General features: G+C 37.3%; 1 protein-coding gene across 2 annotated transcripts in view; it reads right to left on the bottom strand.

Moving 5' to 3' along the window:
* Positions 1 to 24385, bottom strand: part of AUH (AU RNA binding methylglutaconyl-CoA hydratase) — a 169613-nt gene that overhangs the window by 65272 nt on the left and 79956 nt on the right. For both annotated transcript variants that reach the window (XM_059071221.2, XM_059071223.2), the window contains 2 exons: positions 13424 to 13516; positions 11691 to 11747 (listed from right to left, as the gene is read on the bottom strand). In XM_059071221.2, the coding sequence (XP_058927204.1) occupies positions 11691 to 11747; positions 13424 to 13516 (150 nt within the window). The remainder of the gene's footprint in view (positions 1 to 11690; positions 11748 to 13423; positions 13517 to 24385) is intronic.

A 24385-nucleotide genomic window follows, 5' to 3' on the forward strand; every position in this document is an offset into this window, starting at 1 on the left:
ATTAAGTGTACCAATATTCCCATTATAGGGGTTCCAGAAGAAGAGAATGAAAAAAGGGCAGAAAACTTTTTTGAAAAAATAATGGCTAAAAATGTCCCTAACCTAGAGGATAAAAAAGACATCAAGATCCAGGAAGCCCAGAGAATTCTGATAAAGATAAACCAAGAAAGACTCACACTAAGACACATTATAATTAAAGTGGCAAAAGTTAAAAAGACCTTTTTAGGAGTCTCTTTGGAGAATCTCAAAAGCAGCAAAAGAAAAACAACTTGCCACATACAAGGGAACCCCCATTAAGACACTGAGCAGATTTTGTAGCATGCAAATAAGGCTATCTTGAGTACAGATGGACAACAGGAAAGTAACATGCTGCTCACAAAGTGAGTAATCTGGTTTCTTAAAATACCAAGTTACTAGTTATTTAAAAAAAAAAAAGAAAACAAAAATGAGAATGATAGACATCAATCTGACGTCAGTCAAAATCGCTGATTAATTCAATCCCATTACTTATACAATTTGGATATGTAAAGCAATAAGGTGAATTTTAATGAAGAAAAGCAAGCAGTACAAGTAAACAAAATATTCCTGTAATAGTTAGTCTCTAATTTACTTTGTGTAACCCAACTTTGAAGTTAATTTCATTTTATCTCCTCCAGGAGCAGTACAACGGGCCCTCCAAATCCACAGATTCATCCAACCTTCTCCAACCAAAAGTATTCAGAAGAAACAAATTCCAGAAAGTTCCAAAGAGTAAGACTTGAATTTGCCTCATGCTGCCAACTATAGTCATCCCTTGGTATGCAGGAGGTATTGGTTCCAGCAGCTCTCACATACACCAAAATCTGCAGATGCTCAAGTTCCTTATATAAAATGGCATAGTACAATGAATACAGTTGGCCCTCTGTATCCGTAGGTTTCACATCTTCGGATTCAACCTACTTCAGGCAGAAATTTCCATACATAGTTGTTGAATCCATGGATGCAAAACCCACGAATACAGAAGGCCAACTGTATATTTATTGAAAAATATCTGCATATAAGTGGACCCGTGCAGTTCAAATCCATGTCACTCAAGGGCCAACTGTCTTTATGTAGCCCTTACATTGTATTTATAACTATTTACTTAGCATTTACATTGTATTAGGTATTATAAGTACTCTAGAGATGATTTTAAATATATGGAAGGATGTGCATAGGTTATATGCAAATACTATACCATTTTATAAGGTGTACTATGCCATTTTGAGCATCCATGGATTTTGGTATCCACAGGGGATTCTGGAACCAATCCCCCTTGATACCAAAGGACAACTATAATTTACACATTTAGTAATACTCGATGGATGGCTACCGGACCTGTGGTCTCAAACTGTGGGAAAGAGAGAGACAGTCTCTGGCTTCATGAAGCTTCAAAGATTTGTACCGTTTTATATTTTACATTTAAATGTATGATTCTAAGTTCACTTTGTACAAACTGTGAGATGTAGGTTGAAATGGTTTTTTTTCTCTTTTCTTTTGCGTATGGATATCCAACTTTTCCACCACCATACTTTCTCCACTGAATTGCTTGGGTGAATTATCAATTATCAACCAGCCATATTTGCACAGGTCTATTTCTGGATTCTGTTGTGTTCCACAGATCAAAGTGTCTATCTTTTCCCCAAAACCACACTGGGTCTGCAGGCCATAAATTCTCTTAGTTTTCCTTAATCTGAGAATATCCTTATTTCACCTTCATTCCTAAAGGACACTTTATCTTGATACAGAATTGGGGGTTGACAGTTCTTTCCTTTTAGCAATTTAGAAATACCATTCCACTTACTTCTGGAATCCATTGTTTCTGATAAGGAATCTAATCACTCAAATCATTGTTTTCCTATAAATAATGTTATTTTCCTTTGACTTTAAATATCATTATTATTAGTAGTAGTATTTGGTCTTTACTTTTAAGCATTTTGATTATGACATGTCTGGTCCTGGATTTCTCTGGGCTTATCTTGTTTGGGTTCACTCAGTTTCTTAAATCCTTAGTTTATGTCTTGCACTAAATTTGTGAAATCTTCAGCAATTATTTCTTCAAATATATTTTTTTCTGAACCACACTCTTTCTCCTTTCCTTCTGAGACTCTTGTGACACAAATGTTAAACATTTCAGTATTGTCCTATAGGTCCCTGAGGTTCAGTTCATTTATTCAGGTTTTTTGTTTGTTTCTCTGTTACTAAGATTGAGTAACTCCTATTCATTAATCGCAAAGTTCGCTCACTCTTTCTTCTGTCATCTCTATTCTGAAACTTTCTATATTTCCATTTGTTCATGTGGGTAAGTCCTAAAATTTTGAAGTCCCAATATTATGTGCTGCCTAACACCTAGGGATATCAGGTGAACCACAAATGGCCTGACTACAAGTTCTCCTCCCAACTCTGCTCCAATGAATTAAGTCCCCTAGAGAAACAACATACCTCTCATCAGGAAGAGTAGGCATGGTTCCTACTTATTCCTGGGGAGAGGGTTCCAAGTTCCTGCCAGATTGTGAAATTATTCAAACAAAACCAATCACATCCTCCCTAAGGAACCAGGGGGCACACCACCCTCTCATCACTACAAAGCCTGCCTCCCACACTCTGTTTTTTCACTGTTCCCAAGCACAACCTCCATGTGGTCCTGTGTGCCACGTGGTGGCTTCCCCTGAGCTGTGAGTACATGTGACTAAGAAACTGCTATCCATCATATCTGTCTAGTGTCAGGCAACATGTCATGTGTTTGGCCATCCCCAGAGTCCCCAGCGATCTTTCCATTTGTTTACGACTATATACCCAGTGTCTACACCACTGCATGGGTCAACAAGTATTTGCAAATTAAGTGAATAAATATACCTGGAACCCAGTGTGTGAGCAAAGGGGGCAGCAATAGGAGAGAAGGTTAGAGTAGTGCTGGGGACCCACGCTGCATATCTCACAAACTGAGGCTTATAGCTGACAGAATCCACACTATTTTCTCAAACTCACAATTCCCAATTTCAACTGCTTTATTCATGTTTGATTCCAACAACTTTATAATAGAGCAGTTATGATACCTATACATATGTTTAATCTCTCCTACCAGATTTTAGATGGGCATTTTAAAGGAACACTGCTGAGTCATCTATATCTATACCTGTATCTACATCTATTGATATAACTATCTGTTTCCTCTACAACAACAATATGTCCTGTCGACAAATAACTTCCCAAACCCCCTAATTAGAAAAAAGTAAAGTGGTCACTGAATACATTTTAAAAGTACAAAGAAATGAGACTGCACAATGTATGAGGTGTGTTTGTAAACATACTAGACTTCAGAGAGCAGAACGAGTGCTGGCCTTTAGAGGTCACTTAGGAATCAGTCCATTAAATCCAGCAGTGCTATCCATTGCTCACAACACTGGCAAATGTTTGACATTATATAAGCCTCTTAAGAAAAACAGTCTTATTTTTATTGTTATACTTTTCTTCTTCCTGAAATAGTATGACCTTATTAATCAGATTTGGCACTGAAAGGTCTCTTGCTATTTATGAAAGTCAAATTCACCCTCACAGGATCAAGATGAGTCACTGCTGAAGATATTCAAAATAATAAGCTCAGATTCTGATGTATGTTCTAAGAAGATTTCAACAAAAGTTATAAACAAAACTTTCCAAAATGACTACTGCGTTCAGGACAACACACACACTGGATTTAAAAATCTGTCATTACTTCATAGACGCACCTTAAAATAGAGTTCCTGGACACCATGCCAAGAGATTGCCTTATTGCTAAACACAGCCTACAGCGAGACATGCAGTGATGTCCCAAACCCCTCACCCTGGGGAGGAGAAAAAGACAAGACTGGGGACTCTCATTCTGGTCCTGTGAAAACTGAGTGCTCTCATTTCCTTCCTTCCTTTTTTTTTTTCATAAAAAACTCATTTTTCTTTCTTCCTTTCTTTTTTAATTTGGGAAATAGTCAATACCAATGATAATTATTAAAGATTCTTTTCCTGAAAACTTTCCAAGAAGAGAATACTAAAAGTATACCCACAGTCAGTCACCACCTTAACCAACTGATTAAAGTTATTGTCACCCAAAATGGGACAACCTAACTTTAAGTGCCATCAAATGAAAAGAAAAGAAAATATAGAGCATGGCCCATTTAGTATTCTTGGCAAAATTTTTTTATCATAAACCTAAACGTGACGAAATAACTCAGTCAAATCCAGAATGTGCAAACTTCAATAATTTGCCTGACTTCTTTTAGAAAAGATTAGTGTTAAAAAAAAAAGAGAGAGATGGAAAACTTACTGAGATTAAAAGAACAAACAAACAAAATTGCAATGTGTGACATTTAAATGAATCCTGAATTGGAAAAGCAAAACAAAAAGACCACTACAAACAAAACCAGAGGTAATCTGAATATTAATAATAATGTTAATATGTTAGGTGTTATAACAGTGTTGTGGTTATATGAGTCCTTTCTTATTCTTAGGAAAAGCATACTGAAATATTTAAAAGTTCACCTTGTTATTTTGAAATGGTTCAGCAAGAACACAATGGATGTATATATGAGAGAGGGAGGTGGAGAGTGGAAGGAGAGGGGAATGGTGGGGGACAGATCTTGGCAAAGGGTATAAAGAGTTTCCTTTTACTGCCTTTCACATTTCCTAAAGTTTGAATATTTCCAAAATAAAAAGCTAGAGAGAATGAAAGAGAACCACAGGGCAATGGAAATACTAGACATCTTGTCCACAGTGATGTATACCCAAGCAAGAAGCCTTAATAGTTTTCTTAGATATAATAAGGTTTCTTGACATATACCCCAAATCCTCTAGTAGAAGATGTAAGAAACAGAGGACAGGAATAAAAGAATCTGTCACCATTTTCTGTGTCAACTTACAGAAATTTCCTAAACTGTCAAATAGCAGAATTCTAATCCTCTGAACTTGTTTTACTGCATTCTTATAAATGTGTTAAAGGGTGGTACTGTTTGGGGAGCTATTTCCAAAAGAGAATTTTATTTTCTAGTACTGGAGCATTCTCTCAGTTGGGAAGAAGGTAGGAAGTTTAGCTGCTTTCTTAAAGGTGAAAATAATAAAGAACAGAGTAGGGCTATTTAGTGTATAAAAATCCTTAATATAATTTAAGAATATTACAGGAAGATCCTAGGGTAACAATATTAAGGATTTTTAAACTGGCTTTAAATCATTAACATCATATTTTATATTTTATAATATCTGTCTATACTTAAATATATATATTACAAATAAAAGTACTAGTTTAAGTATATGACAATTACATTCCATTTTTATTATATCTGATATAATACAACTTAAAGAAGTTCAATTTGGCTTTAGTATGTTTCCACCTTCCTTCACATCTTACTTTTCATTAACTATGTAATTTTAATGATCAAGTAAAAACTGAAATTTAGAACACTAATCTAAAACTTGCATTATAGTATTGGCCCACTAATATGCTCACTAGGACTATTACTATATCTGCAAAACAATCGCTTTATAATTTAACTTGTTTTATTTTAAGAAAATTTACAAAATATACCTTAAAAATAATCACAGTTATTCAGACTCAAGTTCAAGTGAAAAAAAAAAAAAAGAAAGAAAGAAAACTAAATGCTAGGTTTTGATTACAGTTTTCCAGTAAACTGTTATCACAAAAGTGCAGAAGTGATAATAATATGACAACTAAGAGCATCAGGTTAACTCTTTCGTGGCTGATCAAACATACAGTAAATCCAAATGGGGAGATAGTTTCACTTGGATTAACATACGGAACCATAAGCCTGTAATAACTTAGAATTAGACTTACAGACATATGTCTTTCTAAACTGGATGGAGTTCACACATTTTCCCCGAAAATATTTATTTCATCCATAGTATTAAAAAGGAAAGCAAAGCATTATTTTTTTCCACAATACTCTCCCTGTATGTGAATTCTCCCCACTTACATTCTACCCATCTTCTATTTGCAACCACCCTTGTCTGAAACAGATGAAAAGCTGGGACCACTGACAGTGAAGAAAGGCTCACTGATGAGGGTCATGAGCACCTGGCTGCTCAATGAGCATCTACAACAGGAAGCAAGTTAGGTATCACCAAGAAGGGAGAAAAAAAATTCAGTGTAGTCTACTACGTCTATTATAGTAAGCTCTTTATAACACTTAACAGCCATGTTTACGTCAAAAAAGAAAAAGAGGACATCTCAGAGATCATTTTAGACATAGCAAATTCACCAATTTAAAAACAGTTTTAAGAAAAAAATAAGCAGTATTTTCATATGAGGATCATCTAAGACAGCAGTCCCCAACCTTTCTGGCGGCAGGGACTGGTTTTGTGGAAGACAATTTTTCCATGGACCGGGGACAGGGGGGATGATTTCAGGATGATTCAAGCACATTTCATCTATTGTGCACTTTATTTCTATTATTATTACATTGTAATATATAATGAAGTAATTATACAACTCACCATAATGCAGAATCAGTGGGAGCCCTGAGCCTGCTTTCCTGCCACTAGATGGTCCCATCTGGGGGTAATGGGAGACAGGGACACCCAAAGTGTGTTGCTTATGCCCAGTCTACTCCGTAATCTCATTTTGGATGCTGTCACTGCAGGAAACCCTGCTTCACAGAGATAGGTTGTTGGAAATGGAAGCAGGCTTTTCAGTGCTTTTGTGGCAACCTCAGGATATTCCACCTTGACTTTAATCCAGAATGTATGGAGATTTGAAGTTGTCTCAAAAATACTTTTGAGGCCACCCTCATTTGTGACCTCAAGCAGTTGATCCTCTTCTAGCACGCACAAAGTCAAGTCACCTGGCTTATTCACAAATGGTTCATGGATCTATTCCTTCCCAGTTCAGGGGTCTTCTGTGGTTGGGAAGTAATGCTCAAACTCTTCTGAAAGCTGAGATAGGTGGTCATGCACCAGCTGGGAGGAAGAAGGCCCTGGCTCAGTCTCTTTCAAAGTCTCTGCTAATGTATGTAACACGTCAAAAATCCCAATGTGCACTCGTTGCCCCCATAATTCCAGTTCGGCTTTGAATGCAGCCACTTTATCTGCCGACTTGAACGCAGTTGTCATTCTCCCCTGAAGTGACAGATTGAGATTGTTGAGCAGGTTGAATATGTCACACAAGTAAGCAAGTTTTGCGACCCATTCTGTGTCACTGAAATGTGCTGCCAGTGGTGACTGTTTTTCTAAAAGAAATTTCTGGAGCAGCTCTCATAACTCAGAAACTCTGGCCAGTGATCTACCTTGAGAAAGCCATCTGACTTCTGTGTATAAGAAAAGATGTGTGTGCTCTGCGTCCAGCTCCTCACAGAGATGCAGGAACAGACGTGAGTTAAGGGCACGTACTTTAATGTGGTTGATAATTTTAATCACATCCTGCAAAACATTATTAACTTCAAGTGACATTTTTTGGCCAGCCAGCATTTCTCTATGGAAGACACCGTGCGTAGACTTACATTCAGAAGTGACCTCTTTGACCCGAGCAGTAAAACCAGAAAGCTGCCCAGTCATGGCAGCCACTCCATCCGTGCATATACCAACACAAAATGACCAATTCAGTTTTCCTGATATGTAATCATTCAAAGACATAGTTCTGCAGCTGTGGTGTTGGTTGGCAACAAAAGCGCACATAACATATCCTCATGCACATCCTCCTGAAAAATATATCGCATAAAAACAAGCATTGTTGCCTTGTCAACATCAGTAGACTCGTCAACCTGGATTGCGTACCACGGTGACTCATTAATCCTCTCTAACTATTGTGCCTCAACATCCTCTGCTATTTCATCAATTCATCTAGTTACGTATGGTGCTAGCGAAAGAGGAACATGTGCCACCTTTTGAAATGCAGCCTCTCCTAAAAGTTCACAACAAATGTCCTTAGCAGCAGGCAGGATCAACTCTTCACCAACGGTAAAGGGCTTCCTAGCTTTAGCAATGCAGTTAGCCGCTAAGAATGATGCTCTCAGAGCAGACACATTTGATGAAGTGGTGGCCTTCAATAACTGCGTCTGTCCTTCATGTTCACATTTTTTTTTCTTTTGAAAAATTCCAAAGGCTTGTCTTTTGATGCAGGGTGCTTGGTATCCATGTGGCAAAGCAGCTTTGAAGGTTTCGTGGCTTTGCTGGATAGCCAGTCACCGCATATTATACAAAGCGGGCTTGGAGAATGTGAATCACCTGTTGCAATGAACCCATAATTTAAGTAGGACTCTTGGTATTTTCTTTTAAATGCAGCTTTTTGTTGTTGCTGTTGGCCATCTTAGAGTCTTCTGCTGTCTCCTCATTAGGTCTCTCCCCCTTTTCAAAGAAGCTCTCCGGTGACGTTTGTTTTTTACTCATTTTGGCTAGGGTTAGCTTGTGGGCTTACATGTGACTGAGACAAGCGCGCAGTGTGGGAAAGAGGTGCAGACGGAAGTGGTAAATAAAATAATGGGGGCTTCCCTGGTGGAGCAGTGGTTGAGAGTCCGCCTGCCGATGCAGGGGACACGGGTTCATGCCCTGGTCCGAGAAGATCCCACACGCTGCGAAGGGCTGGGCCCGTGAGCCATGGCTGCTGAGCCTGCGCGTCCAGAGCCTATGCTCTGCAACGGGAGAGGCCACAACAGTGTGAGGCCAGCGAACCGCAAAAGAATAAAAAATAAAAAATAAAAATAAAAATAAAATAATGGGCGGGCCACACACAGACTAAAATAAGTATCAGATTCAACTTCAAGCCTGCCACCAGATACAGCTGAAGTACATCAACTCACTTGCCACTATAAAGCCTGCTACCAGATGCAGCTTAATTGTCACTTGCCACTCACCAATAGGGTTTTGATGTAAGTCTGCAAGCAACTGATTTATTACAGGCTCTGTGCAGTCAGACCTCTCTGCTAATAATAATCTGTATTTGCAGCCGCTCCCCAGTACTAGCATCACTGCCTCAGCTCCACCTCAGATCATCAGGCATTAGATTCTCATAAGGAGCACACAACCTACATCCCTCACGTGCGCAGTTCACAGAAGGGTTTGCGCTCCTATGAGAATCTAATGCCGTCGCTGATGCGGTATGCGAGCAATGGAGAGTGGCTGTATATACAGATGAAGCTTTGCTCGGTTGCCCGCTGTTCACCTCCTGCTGTGTGGCCTGGTTCCTAACAGGCCATGGACCAGTGACGGTTCATGGCCTGGGGGCTGGGGACCCCTGATCTAAGAGAAAGGGGAGGAGAGAAATGAAATTGGAGAAAATATCTGTGGATTAAAAAAATTCTTCTATGCACAGGACAGAAGAGGATTTTCTCCATAAAATTTTCAGAAATAGCTCCTTTAGATATACTTAAAAAAAAAAATCGTTACTTAAAACAAACTGTTCTGCTATTATTTAAAAAAACAAAACAAAACAGGCTTTACTTGGGGTACTTTAACAGCCATAATGCTAATATAAGACTGAAGCAAAAATTGTGCACACACCTCTTATTATCTAAATGTGAGTATGTGGTCTTATACAAAATTAGATTCATTTTCAATAAAAAATTCAGTACTACATAAATTACATGCACTATGAGCTATAAACTTGAAAGCTGCATTATATTAAAGGAGCAACTAATATTCCTTCAGACTCACTTAGAAAAAAAGGGAAGAAAACAAAAAGACAGAAAACTATCCTTTATAAACAAATGGAAAATGTTAAAGCATTCTGAGTTTTATAACAAATAAATTTGTTCAGGACCCCAGAGAACTTAAGTACACTGGGAAGAAAATGCTAATTTCTAGACCTATTATGACACAGGCAGCTCCCAAGGGAAGATGGAAGGAGCTAAAGCTACCACTCTCATTTCTTAGTATAATCAATTAAGTTTTTTGCATCTAATCAAACCCAACTATAATCTCACACAACAGTATTATCTTCTGGTGGTATTAATACAAAACATTTCATATCCGGGACTTGGTAAATATTCAAATTATCAAGTTTATTTTCCTTCCATCCCCTATCTCTGCCACCTACTAATTCCCTTTCCAAAAAAATTACTTAAACATTAAAAACCACTGTATTAGTTTCCTAGGTCTGCTGTAACAAAATTACCAAACTTGGTGGCTTACAACAACAGAAATTTATTCTCTCATGGTTCTGGAGGCCAGAAGTCCAAAATTAAGATTTTGGCAGGGTTGGTTCCTCCTGGAGGCTCTGAGGAAGAATCCCCTAGCTTCTGATGGCTGCCAGCAATCCTTTTTCTTCCTTGACTTGCAAATGCATCTCTCCAATCTCTGCTGTCTTTGTCTTCACAAGACATTCTTCTCTTTGTTTTTTCTCTTTTTTGAATCTTCTCCTCTTCTTATAAAGATACTTGTCATCGAATCTGAGGTTCATTCAGATAATCCAGGATGATCTCGTCTCAAGATCCTTAAGTTAATTACATCTGCAAAGACCCCTTTTCCAAATAAGGTCACATTCATAGGTTCCAGATTGGCATATCTCTCGGGGGGGGGGGGGGCACCATTCAACTACAGTCACTATCCTTCTAGGCTCAGTCATATCCTAATTATGAATAAATGCTTACTTCTTTAAAAGAATTTCAGAAACATGTCATATCATCCTTTTTCTAAACCTTGTATTATTTCACACATTTTTATCTGATAATTCTTTTCAATTGGGTCTATTTTCTTATAAATCCTTTTAGCGTTTTCATAAGTCACTGTGAAAAAGACTGGCATGGTAAAACAGGTAGACAGTAAATGCTTTTACCTATAAGAATATTATTTTTGTGGATTACCAAAGTAGAAAACTCAGTGAGTCTTATATATTGATCTGGGTAGTCTTCAGTTTCACTGAATTATGTTTTTATCTCTACCTATACACCTTGACCAGGATAAATATTCTTATAATGAAAAGGTTAAACATATAATTTTAACTTAGGTACAAAGGAAGTGTTCGAACACTGCCTTTAATTTTTACATCATTACTGTTATTTCATTCATAAACTAATAAGTTATCAATGTGCACATCCTCAGGTGAAGTCAACTTTTTGAAAGAACAACTTCACAGAATGGGAATGTGTCCAAATTCTCAGCATCAGATGAAAGAACAAAAATTTCAGACTTATCTGGTGATGCAGATTTCATTATCAATGGTGGAAAAGTACTTCCTTAAATGAGTCTTCCAACAGAAGCTGCTCACCTTTTTTGTAGTAACAGAAGAAACAACACCTCCTCAGCCCCAAATTCAGGCTACCCACCAACCCTAACCTTTGTCCAGCTGCAGAGAAACACAAGCAAGCTGGCACGAAGCCTGGGAAGCCCTGCTCCCTCCTCCACTGGGGTCTGACTGTGTGTATAAAGCTCTCTGAGGGCGTACACATTTACATACTCACATAAAAGTTTCAAAATATCGGTGTTATCCTTCAATAATGTGACTGATGCAATAATCTTAAAGTTCAGAAATCTAACAGAAAACCACAGGACACAGCAAAAAAAGAGAGCAACAGGCAACAGGGTCTGCAATCGTCACACCTATGGAAGCTAAAGAATGCATTTTGAATAAAGACTTTGCTACAGAAGCAAACATAGCATTAGTCTCTTTACCCAAAATGTTTCCTTTTCAACTAACATCTTTTTGCCTTATGCTCTGTTTTGAGGAACAAATCAAGATGGGTGTGAACAATTCATACCTCCACCAGGAATAATTGCCAACTTTGTTTCAACCAGGCCCATTTTTGCAGAAGAAGCTAAAAAGGAAAGATGGAAATTAAGTAACATCCACATCATCAAATTCAAATATGATGACCTGAAAAAGTTAGGAAAATAAGCTACAAATATTCTGTTTACTAATTAAATTTGTGTCACAAATCTTTTTAAAAATCACTTCAGAAGGCATTTAGTTATGGAAATAAGTAAACATTCTAAATGATATATATTAAGAGATTCACACGACATTTTCTGTTAAAAACTGCTTGGCAAGGAATTAATTTTTGATGCAGAAAGACCAGGGTTGTGACTACATAATTTGACCTGATTCTGCCAAGTCATGTTTGAAGGCTTAGATCTCATTAATTATTCAGGATGAGGAAAGAGGCTGTGTCTGACAAGTATGAATTCTTTAGCTGCCTGAACAGTCCTCCAGATCAAACAGCTTAATATATCATATCAGATATGGCAACTTTTCAAGACCAAATCTCTAGTTACTTTTGACAAATGGCTTTGCTGTTTTGACAGCTGGACAGGGTTCCTCTTTCCATGTTTGTTTTCACGGCTACTTTAAAACATCTTAATTATTTATTTATTTGCATATCCAAATGTACTTGGACTACTTCCCATATCCTGATTCCCAGAATTTGCATTCTTTCAGAAATGGATTGCGTGTAACTTGGCTTTTCAGTGTAGAACCTAATAATCTCAGTCAAGAAAACAGAGATCTAAAATAAAGTGAAAGGGGGGAAAAGTACACATGGATTAGCAAATGCAAATTCCAAGAGCCAGTTACCATAAAATTAGTAAAAACATAATTATATTGACTCTACATTTAACAGGCTGCTCCATCAGAAGAGACAGTGGGAACCAGGGGAAGAACCGTGACAAATATTTGCTGCCTACTTCGCCCAGTCCTTGATCCCAGAGTCCCTGTATGTCACCCCTATAAGGGACAAGGATACAGACAGCACTGTGACCATACAGAAGATAGTGTTGAGGACAGCACTGGCAGCATGCAGTACGCTGGCAGGATAACAGAAGTGAGAGCCGTGACGCCAGACTGCGTGGGTTCAAATCCAGCTTATCATTGATCTGGGTCTTGTTTTTTCACCTGTCTCTGCACTAGCTTCCTCAAGCACCACAATGTGTAGCTATCTCACAAGGCTGTTAGGCAGATTAAGTGAGCTAATATGTGTCAAGTATTAGCTGAACAACAAATCAATACTTAGCACATGGTTAGCACTAATTGTTTCCTTCATTATTCTCATAAACACTTCATCCAGTCTTCAGAAAACCATGCAGGAAGAAAGTGAGCCTCAAAGAGATTAAGTTATTACTACTATAGCTAACAATAATTATGTGCTTGGACTAGTCATATGCTGTACACGAACTCATTTAATCTTCACAACAGTAACCGTCATTTCTCCCATTTCGGAGGAGGAAACTGATCTAAAAAGGGCAGGACCTAAGATCCAAATTCAGTCTGTCCGACCCAATTCCTGTTCTCCTTTCTTCCTGCTAAGACTGAACAAGATACTATAAAAGACTGTTTTCTTAACTGGGAATTTTAAATACTTCATTAAGCCCAACAGGTGATTTTTTCTACATGTTCTATTCAACAACAGGAAAAAAAAATAAAATATTTGGAACGATCTGGAGTAAGCACAAACCTCATTTTTAAAAAGTTATGTTTTTATATAGGATTAATTCTCACCTGCTACTCTTATATCACATGCTAAAGCCAGTTCAAGTCCACCACCTAAAGCGAGTCCATCAATTGCTGCAATGGTTGGCACTGGAAGATTAGCTGAAATAGAAAGAAAGATTTTATGCTTCTTCAGTAAGAGTGTTACCTTACTATGCAATTTATTTTACATTTTTTTCTGTGAATATAATTTTAAACAGAATATTGTCTATAGACTTTTGTATCCCTTTTACTTTTAACTAAATGAGCATTTCATTCTTCGTTATTCTGGAAAATGTAATGATTGTATAGGGTTTCATCACATAAATATGCAGTAATATCTTTAAATATTACCATATTACTGAAATACATTCATAAATATTTTCTGTTAAATTAACAGAATCACAGGTCTGATTCTGTCATCTTCAAGCCTGAAGTCTTTTATGAGATGTTCTGGTTCACACAAATTTCAAGTTCAAATGACTTAGGTATAATGCAAAATTCATGACCCTTTATAGGTTACCTTGGTGCTCAGAATGATAGAGCTTCATTCAAAGAAGTAATACATCTACTTAAACGAGACAGAAGCAGTCCAAGTGGTTGCTGGGCGTCAACCCACTAGTTCTATCATTTGGCAATGAGTATGATGAACAGTAGCTAGAAAGTGATCAGGCTCTATCAAATACCACACACTTCAGATGGAAGAGACACTGAGAACCTGCCCAAAAGCATGACTGGGAAGGGGTAAGCCAATCACAAAACTCAAAGCCAGATTTTCTTTAGTCCAGAAACACTATTATTTTAATGAAACTTTTGTAAATATACAGATTTCATTTTTTATAAGTAGTTCAAAAAGTAACTGGTTAATTATTCTGTGAAGCAAAATCCTTTCTATAAATTTTACTTTGACTATGGGAATGTGAAGTTAGGCTGAACAACCTTAACATATGAATAAAATGTGGATATTAGAAAGGTACCATCTCCTAATTTGTTCTCACCACAAGAAAGAAATAATAATCGTGTGACATGATGGAGGTGTTAGCTAATGCTACAGTGGTAATCATATTACAATATGTAAATACATCAAATCAACACATTCACCTTAAACTTACACAAGTTATACGCCAATTATATATCAATTTAAAATAAATAAATATATAAAATTAAAATGAATAAATAAAAATAAAATTTAAAAATACCATCCCTAGAAGTCTCTCTTCCATAGTATTCTTTTCTTGTTTTTTTGTTTTGTTTTGTTTTTTGCAGTATGCGGGCCTCTCACTGTTGTCGCCTCTCCCGATGCAGAACACAGGCTCCAGACGCACAGGCTCAGAGGCCATGGCTCACAGGCCCAGCCGCTCCGCTGCATGTGCGATCTTCCCAGACCGGGGCACGAACCCGTGTCCCCTGCATCAGCAGGTGGATTCTCAACCACTGTGCCACCAGGGAAGCCCATTCCATAGGTATTCTGATATGTGAAATTCCTCAGATAGAGAGCTTTATTCAAATTTGTTGAAGTACACTGAGTTTTCTTCATACATGAAGAAATTTATCAAATTTATTCTAAGAGCAAAGCTGAAATGGCTGGGATACAGCACATACAGATGCTGCCACCTGAGGCAAAAGCACTACTGATAGAGCAGGGATGAATGGGGCTTGGGAACAGGGCATACTTCACTATTTGTACCTATCTGAGCATTTTGGGGGGAGGTGGAAGCTTGAAAGGACAGGACAAATTCAAAGATGCTCCACACAATGTGCTTTAGAGCACACCTGGTAAAGAAATGAATAGACAGCTATGTCAGTGTTTACAGTCAGGAAATGAGTTTAATGAAAAAATAAAATCTAGTTATTTTATCTGACAAAAAAGAAAAATTAATAAAGTAATATAATGGCAAATTAATCCAACTGGCTCCCAAGGTCACCTCAAGCCACTACAAGTACAATGGAATTACTGTTACACAGCTCCCAATCTTCCTTCCTTTCTACAAAGCTAACTATAGAAATTATCATATTTCTAGACTCCTTCAATCTGCTACCTCCCCATTCTCAAGTCCCTCCCATCAAAATCTTTCCCTAGGCCTCACTATGGCCTTGGCTCACCTCCATCTAAGACAAGCATCTAGAGAGAACAGAGTAAACACGTTTCATCACTTCCACTCATCTCCACCTCACAGCTCTAGTCCCACTCATCTCACCGAGACCGTTCTTGCTCTGCTTACCAGTGACACTATGATATTGTCCCATAACCAGTGGGCACCAGTCCCTATTAAACTCGTTGCCTCTGAAGATCAGACACATAAATCCTGAACACTCCTCCTCCTTGAATTCCTCTCTTCATTTCTCTGCTGGGTTCCTCCCCCTCATTTTTCCTGCCTTTCTTTCTGCCTCTGGTTATATCTCAGCCTTCTTCCTCTCTCAATAGAAGCTCTGCCCAGTAAGTCTCTTTCCTATCCTTAACTTTTACCATCTGTAATACCAATGATATACAAATCACCACTTCAAACCCAAACTTCTCTCTAAACTGTATCTCTACTGTTACCTGACTGTTGGACATCTCTACTTATACTTTATCATGTTCAAATCAACTTCCTGTCAATCCTTCTTCTAGATTCTATTTCACATTCACCAAGCATCTCCATTCACCAAGTTACTCAAGACAGACACCCAGAAGTCATCCCAGATGACCTCTTTTCCAATGATCTTACATCTAATTGTTTTCTAAGTCCTGTCTAACAGGTCACAATTTGGCAAATCTCCCTCCCTTTTATACAGCCAAAGTTCTGGGCACCCTCATTTTGCACCAGCAGGAGATCTCTAATTGACCTCCTTCACCTGCAATGTGCCCCTTCCAATGCATCTTCCATATTTCTTGCAGGATAATCTTTCTAAAGTGCAAACAGGGTCATGCTCTTCCCCTACTTAAAACAGTACAATGATTTATTCCACATTCAGGGTAAAAACTGTGAAAATTTTAGCATGGCACAGGAGGCAACTGATGAACTAAGTCTGCCCACCTGCCCAACCCCTTCTCCAACCTCGCAAACCTACTCTATGCTCCAGCCCCAAACTACTTAAAGGACCTTCAGAAGTCATTCGCATCCAAACCTGTGTATAAACTGCCCTCTGCCTGAAACGCCTAGCTAGTCCCTAATTATCTTTCAAGGCAATGCTCAAAAGCCCCTTGCTTTACGCTTCCATGGCACTCTGTACACACTTCCAGAAGAGCATTCACACCACCTTACTGTCCATTCAGAAGTAAAGATTAACACCACATCAATGCTGGTCAAAAACATCCTTCTTACCACTCTGGAACAAACTGCAAGATTTTTCATTGCCTCTTCTAACTCCGTTAATTCTGGTATTCTCTCTATTCTTCTTCTTGTTATTAACTTCTTTTATTTAATACTTTAATGGAACAACATGAATATATGCAGCCCTATGGAGCTACAGAAAAGAAAAACTGCAGAGTTCCTAAGATGGAGAGAGCAACAGGAAAAGAGTGGGGTATTCTCTCCTTGCTGTGTGAAAATGCTGGTCAACAGCAAGTGTCTTCAGCACTCACTAAGTATCTGCTGGAAGCTGACATGTCAGAAAACAAATTAACAAAAATGAGTTTAAAGGGCTTCCAAAATCAAACCCAAGTCTGAAATATGTGTACCACCAAGTTCCAGTTTCTGAAAATTTCAACTCATGGTAAATAGGAGTTATTTCATATTCCTTAGATTTTTTTCCCCTAAAAATAGGAACAAATTGATGTGATACATATGGAAAGGAATTTTTCTTCACATCAAACTGTGCATTGAAAATGTAGACTAAATAGAAGGGTAAAAGGAATAAAATGACTGTAAATTACTAAAGAAATACTCTATCACTTCATAATCTCTAAAGCATAATGGAAAGAACACAGGAAAAATTCCTGGTCATCTGTAATGTTCTTAATACTGCAACACAAAAGCAACGATTGCCTCAAAAAGACATAAGGCTTTGCTCTACATTTTTATTAGTTAATATTCTCAAATAAATATTATACTGAAAACTCACACTTAGCCAATAGAAAGTTAAAAAGCACCATTTTTTCAGAAGTATAAAATGTCACTAAAGAAAAAAAAGTAAAAACACAAATGAAATTGATTAATGAATATATACCCTTTCCCTTCATTGTGAGAAGTCTACGTTGATAAAATAAAATGATGGGGGAAGGGGCATGTTCAACAGACAGGTTTCAGGTTCTACATGACTTGAAGTATGAGGATGGGGTTTATATAATGCAGTGGTAGGAAAGGAGAAGAAATAAACAAATGCAAACATTGCTGACCTGGGAGATGAGGGCCCTGGTGGGAAGGGGCTAAAATGAATCATCTCATGCTAAAGTTTTTCTTAATTCTGAAGTTAGAAAATATAATACTTTTCTGCTATATGCTTTACTTTCTGGAAGTAAAGAAAATTATTTTTAAATGTGACAGTTAAGAACTTAAGATAGTTTCTCAAGGAGATAAAAGTTTTTAACATTGCAACTTATATAAAAATATATAATAGGGCTTCCCTGGTGGCGCAGTGGTTGAGAGTCCGCCTGCCGATGCAGGAGACACGGGTTCGTGCCCTGGTCCGGGAAGATCCCACATGCCGCGGAGCGACTAGGCCCGTGAGCCATGGCCGCTGGGCCTGCACGTCCGGAGCCTGTGCTCCGCAACGGGAGAGGCCACAACAGTGAGAGGCCCACATAACGCAAAAAAAAAAAAAAAAAAATATATATATATATATATATATATAATAAAAATGACAAGAAATGTGGGGTCCTTATATTACAAAGAACACGGAAAATAGGGTATTAATACTCTCAAATCATTAAACAGGTAAACTACTTGGTACTTTTGAATATTAACATAAATTAGCATTCTGTAAAGCTGACTATAAAATTTTTCCTACTAAAAGAATTATTTAAATAGAACTGAATTAGCATTCAATGAATAATTAAATTTCAATCATTTTACAAAATTTTAAGTCCTGACGTTCTATATAATCCTACTATTTCCCTGAAAGATTTTTTTCTTATAACCTTTTTTCAGGAAAATATAAGTGACCTCAAAGTACATGCTAGTTTCATAGTTACCTAATATGCTTGTTTTTATACATAGTATTTCTTCTCCTTGGTAGCACTTAATAATCTTAGAGAAAACTCAATAAAACAAACATCCGAAAGGCAGATTATCAGTTTCAAAGAACCGAGAAATATCAAATTGGCAGTTGTATCAGAGTGCGACTGAATGAAACGGGAACCACCACGAGCAGTGGCTATTTCCAACAGCAATAGGAAGAAATGATGACTCAATGTGTTATGCAACCAACAGGATTAGATACTATTTTGAGTTTAGCACCAGGAAATGAGCCAGGTATGACAAAGAAGATAATCGTCCTTTGAATTCTCCTAAAAATATAATTAAAGCAAACAATTAAAGTGTTGCTATTTTAAGAGAAAATAAATGAGCTACAAGGCAGGCCCTGTCTACTCCAGAGTCTGCAGGACACCCTCTGCGAGCATAACTGGAGTCAGAGGCCACAAACGTGGGGGAAAGGCAAGTGAGGGGCTCCTTTCAGCTCTGAGATAAATACAGTACATAATGTAGGTTTTCAGATGTTTCTAGAAAAACATAAACAATGTGATTATTAAGGGACTGCTAGTGTCAGTCATGAGTTTTAAATTTGGTTTTGCTTGAAGAATAGTGTTCTTATAGAAAACACAGAATTAAATGTTTCAAAACAAATGCCCATCTAGTAATACCAGAAGTCTGACTTTATTGAAATCATTCAAGGAGAATAGAAATAAAATCAAGGTTAACTGAAAGTTATAATAAATTCCAAATTATCCCTAATTTCAGCTAAAACTTTATCTTCAGGTTAAGTTGCCATCATCAAGTTTCAAAGGAACCACAAAAAAACAAAATAAAACCACTCCTGCCCAAAGCCTGCATGCTGGCTGCACGTTGGCTCTCTGGAGGTCCAGCCAGGGCAGCTGAGAAAGGAACAGGCCTTACTAGACGCCAACAAACACACTCACCTCATCACACTGGGGGCTGGAGGCCCACAAATGGGAGCCACCCTTCCCAGGACTCAGAAAAGTGACCACTGTGCAATATGAGAAAAGCTGCTTGATTTTTCTAAGCCTACCACTTACACACATGCCTTCCTATCTTTCTACGCAGCTACCTATGGATCTAGCAAAATAGTAGAAAGTGCTTACTATGTCTGGCCACTCTCCTAAGCACCTCAGAAATATTATTTAAACCTCCCACCAGCCTTATGACATCAGAACTATTACTGGGTTGAGCAGTTGCTGTTAGTTGCCCAGGATAATAGCCACAACTGGAGCACAGATGGTCTGGCTCCAGGCTCTCCCCTGTACCCATTATTGCCTATCACCAGTTCTTACAGCCCAGACCCAGAGTCCCTGAGGAAGGACACAGCATTGTTAGCCATCCTTTCCAAAGGACGTGCAACCATGTACCTGAGGAAAGGGAAATGCTGAGACTCCTAAGAAACTCTGACAAGCAAACTGGTTCTGTGCTCTTCTAACTCTTGGAAACCTAGAGCAACACCACAGTTCAGTGAATCCAACTGGGGAAACCTCAGGAGCCAGATGCAAGGCACCAGCCAGATGACTATAACAGAGTTCTGACTTGAGTTTTCCCTGGGAACCCCTAGCCCAGACTGTACCCAGTATATGAATATATAAGTTATTAAAGTAGGAAGAACCAACACCTGAGCATCCCCTTCCTACCAAAATTCCAAATCAAATAAAGCCTCCCTAGGGGAAATGCAGAGAGGGGATGCTGCTGAGGTTAAGTCCCCACATGCTCCCATCAACAGCCTTGTCTGGGAGATTATAAGTGTAACTGAGTAATGACTTCCACTGTCAACTGCTACTTCAGATGGAATAGAGCCCCTGGCACTTTAAATGCTGCTTGACAAGGCAAATGTAGTTATTTTGTTGCTAATAAAAGTATAACACTAGAAGTAGTTTACTTTTTGACCTGTAGGAAAAAAACAGCCTTACTGCCCTGTTTCATTAACTCTCAGGGTCTATATCCTTGCTCTTCAAAGTGGGGTTGTGGACCAAGCTTCCCATGGAAGCTTGTTAAAAATGTAGAATACCAGGTCTCACCCAGACCTACTAAAACCAGGATTTGCATTTAAAAGAAGATTCCCAGGCAAAGCTCTGGATACCTCCTCTAATCCCCAGAGAACCTGACAATCTCATCAATCCACAAAATTGACAGAAAGAAGCAGTAAGGGCCTTAATTCTTTGGGTAACAGTAGTAAAGGTAAAGATGGTCAAGATTTACATACAAATATTTGTAGCAGCTTTATGTGTAACTGCCCCAAACTGGACACAACCCAAATGTCAGCATGTGGTACATCCATACAAGGGAACAATACTCAACAATAAAAATGAACCAACTATTGATCCATGATAAATATGGATGAATCTCAAAAAAAAGTATGCTGACTAAAAGATAACATACAAAATTAATGCATTATTCCATTTATAAAAAATTCTCAAAAGTGGAAACTAGTCTCTGGTGTTATGAAGCAGTTCACTAGTTTTCTGGGGACAGGTGCAGGGCAGGGAGGGGAAGAAGAAAAGGATTACCAAGGGCCATAAGGAAACTTCTAGGGGTGATGGATATGTTTACCATCTCGATTATGGTTATGTTTCACAGGTTGCAGTTACCACACTGTACACTTCAAAGTTGCAATTTATTGTATGTCAATTATACTTCAATAAACCTGTTTTTAAAAAGTATATGACTTGATTAATACAAAAATGATAAACAAAAGAAAGTACATTAGTTCCCTGATCTTTTATAAACAAGAGAGATATAATTTAAAATTGATAAATCAAGTAATACAGATGATTCAATTTAGAATTATAAAGAAAACAGTAAGAAAATATGATGGGATAAGAGAAAGGTGGGAGGAAAGAATTTAAAACTGGAAATATGCCAATTCCATCACTGCTCATAGTAAGAAGTCAACAGAACTTTCTAAAGGAACAGAGGACCAAGTACACTAAAGTTCTAATAATAAAGATAACCAGGTGACACAAAAATACAACCCTTTCCCATTATTAGAATAAACCTATAAACAGAACCATGAAAACATACAGCATATTTAAGATTATTTTTTTAAATGTAAAATCATCAAAATCAGAAGGCATAGGAAATCATAATGACAGACCTAACACCAAACATATCAATACAGTTAAGAAGCTATAACCATCAAGTAAGAAAACGACTCCAACTGAATCACAAAACAAAACCCAGCTAACAAGCAGAACAACAGAGAAACATCTAAAACAAAACAGAAAATAATATTTTAAAAATATGAAAGATGTCAAATACACAGTCAAATACAAAGAAAACATCTCATAACCTTAATAAATAAGGGCAACACTGGGGTAAACATTAAATAAGCAAACAAACAAAAAAGGTACTTATTAAGGCTTAATAAAGCAAAAATCCACAATAAGGATCTAGCAGTGATAAAATACCTATACACCAAATAACACAGCAACCACAAAGCAAAAACACAATAAATTCAAAACAGTACAAATGTCACAGCCATTCTCTGACCAATATGCAATAAGTAAACTAGAAAATAACAACAAAACTGCTAACTAATTATAGACAAACACATATGGGTGGCCTGGAGGCACATTTTCTTCACCATTTTAGTAAGCTAGCAGAGAGTTGGCTCAACGTGTGAGGATCAGTTTAGCAGGAGTGCAGGCTCCAGCCACCTGCCTCCAGACAGTACCTCCAGAGGTACTGTCTAACAAAGCCACTCACTTTCCCAACTGGAAAGTGTCCAGTGTACATGGTCATACAGATGTTCTCTTCTTCCCTGACATACTAAATATATACAGCATTACAGAGGTGGGTTCTCCTCTCCTATAACTTTTGCCCCCAAATTTCTTCTAGTGTAACAAATTATTTTTTATCTAAATGGCTAATTCAAAAATGAATAAATGGGCATATTCTTGGCTCAACTATTCCCTCCTTCTTCCTTCTTTTGGAAATGCACCTGGCCTCCAAGAACACAGGTTCTCCTCCATGCCTACATGAAAAGTGCCCTGTGAGTTATGCGATGCTGCATCTGGGCCAACTGCTGTGGGAGGTGGCCAGGGCTTCTGTGTAGCTCTGACTGGGGTAAGCTGGTCTAACGCTGGAGATCCAAATGAGCAAATCTTATCAACAGATCTAAAGCCACAACCTTCAACTGAACAGTAATAAAGTAATAAAGATCATATCAGTAATAAAGACAATATTTTGCCTTTTTTCCTACTTTTTATTTTATTTTTCAATTTATTCCAAACCTCAGAGAGGATGATTTCTATTTATTAAGGCTCCCTCAGATACCCTAGTAATATGTATAATGATATTTTCTGCATTGTTATTTATAATAGTAAAAAACTTAAAACTACCTATAAGCCCATCGATAAAGGAATAATTGTATACATTATGGTATACCCATAGCAAACAATATTAGGAAGTCATTTTTTAAATTGCAGTGATAAAAATCCACATTGGAGTAAACTAGATTCTAAACTATTCCCAGAAATAATTTTTCAAATACAGTGTCTACCACACAGCCAAAGAATAACCAAGGAAACAAGATACAGTAAGAACCAGTAGAAAAAAAATTAAGAAGAAAAAGATCCATGTAAAATTGAGATCCAAAATCATCAAACACTGATTGTCAAAGACACAAAGCCAAGCAGGAAACTGTAAACTATAAAAAGTGACAAAACATTTTTTAAAGAACGAAAACAAAATGAAATAAAATAACTCAATGTTTATAACAAATCAGATGCAGCTTACAAGAAAACTAGTGAGCTGGTAGATGGGTGACAAGAAACTATTCACAGAGAGGTAAGGAAAAACAAACAGATGGAAAATACAGAAATAAAGGATATAGTAAGAAGGTCTAATATATGTCTAATTGGCAGAAGATAAGTGAAATAAAGATCCACCTGAATGAGTTTAAAATAAAGCAGTGGTTTATATCTACTAATCCCAAACTCCCAATTTATCCCTCCCCCACCCCCTTTCCCCTTTGGTAACCATAAGTTTGTTTTCTATGTCTGTAAGAATAAGAATACACACACACACACACACACACACACACACACACACACACGTATATATTAATATATAACTGAATCACTTAGCTGTACACCAAAAACTAACACAACATTGTAAATCAACTATACTTCAATTAAAAAAATAAATAAACTAAAGTAAAGCAGCAAATTAAACCTGAATAAAAAAGGAATTAATAAAAACCAGAATAGAGAATAATAAAACAGAAACAATAGAGAACAAAGCTCAATACAGATTTTTTTTAATGTATAATGAAACTGAAAAGCGTCTGGAGAGACTGATCAAAGAAAAAGAGAAGACATGAATTACCAATATCAGGAATGAAAAGGGGACATCATTGTTGGTTCTCCTGATATTTAACAAATAAAAGAATATTATGGATGACTTTAAACCAATGCATTTGAAAATCTAAATGAAATGGATGAATTCCTAGAAAACTAAAAATTTCCAAAAATAACATTAAAAAACCTGTTTATGTGGTTCTTTTCATATATACACATATTTGTACATAACCTATATCAATGTATGTATGTAAATATATATTCAAGTAAAAGCCAGGAAAAGGCCCCAAAATATACATATTAAATTAGCATATTAGCAGTAATTACTTACGTGGAGAGAAAAGGAATGAGGGAAAGCTGCTAAAAGGGTTTTAAATTTTTACATTAAACACATACTCAGATATTACCTGTGGAATTAAAAGCTAACAACCATGAAAAAGACAAAAAAAAATTTCTAATGATTTTTTGGGGGGACTTGTCAAATTCTAGAATATTCTAGGGTAATATTTTAGAGTAAGTGACAGAGCTTGGTTGATAAGCCCATTACT

This window comes from Kogia breviceps, chromosome 8 (genome assembly GCF_026419965.1).
Source record: "Kogia breviceps isolate mKogBre1 chromosome 8, mKogBre1 haplotype 1, whole genome shotgun sequence".
NCBI classification, from domain to species: domain Eukaryota; kingdom Metazoa; phylum Chordata; class Mammalia; order Artiodactyla; family Physeteridae; genus Kogia; species Kogia breviceps.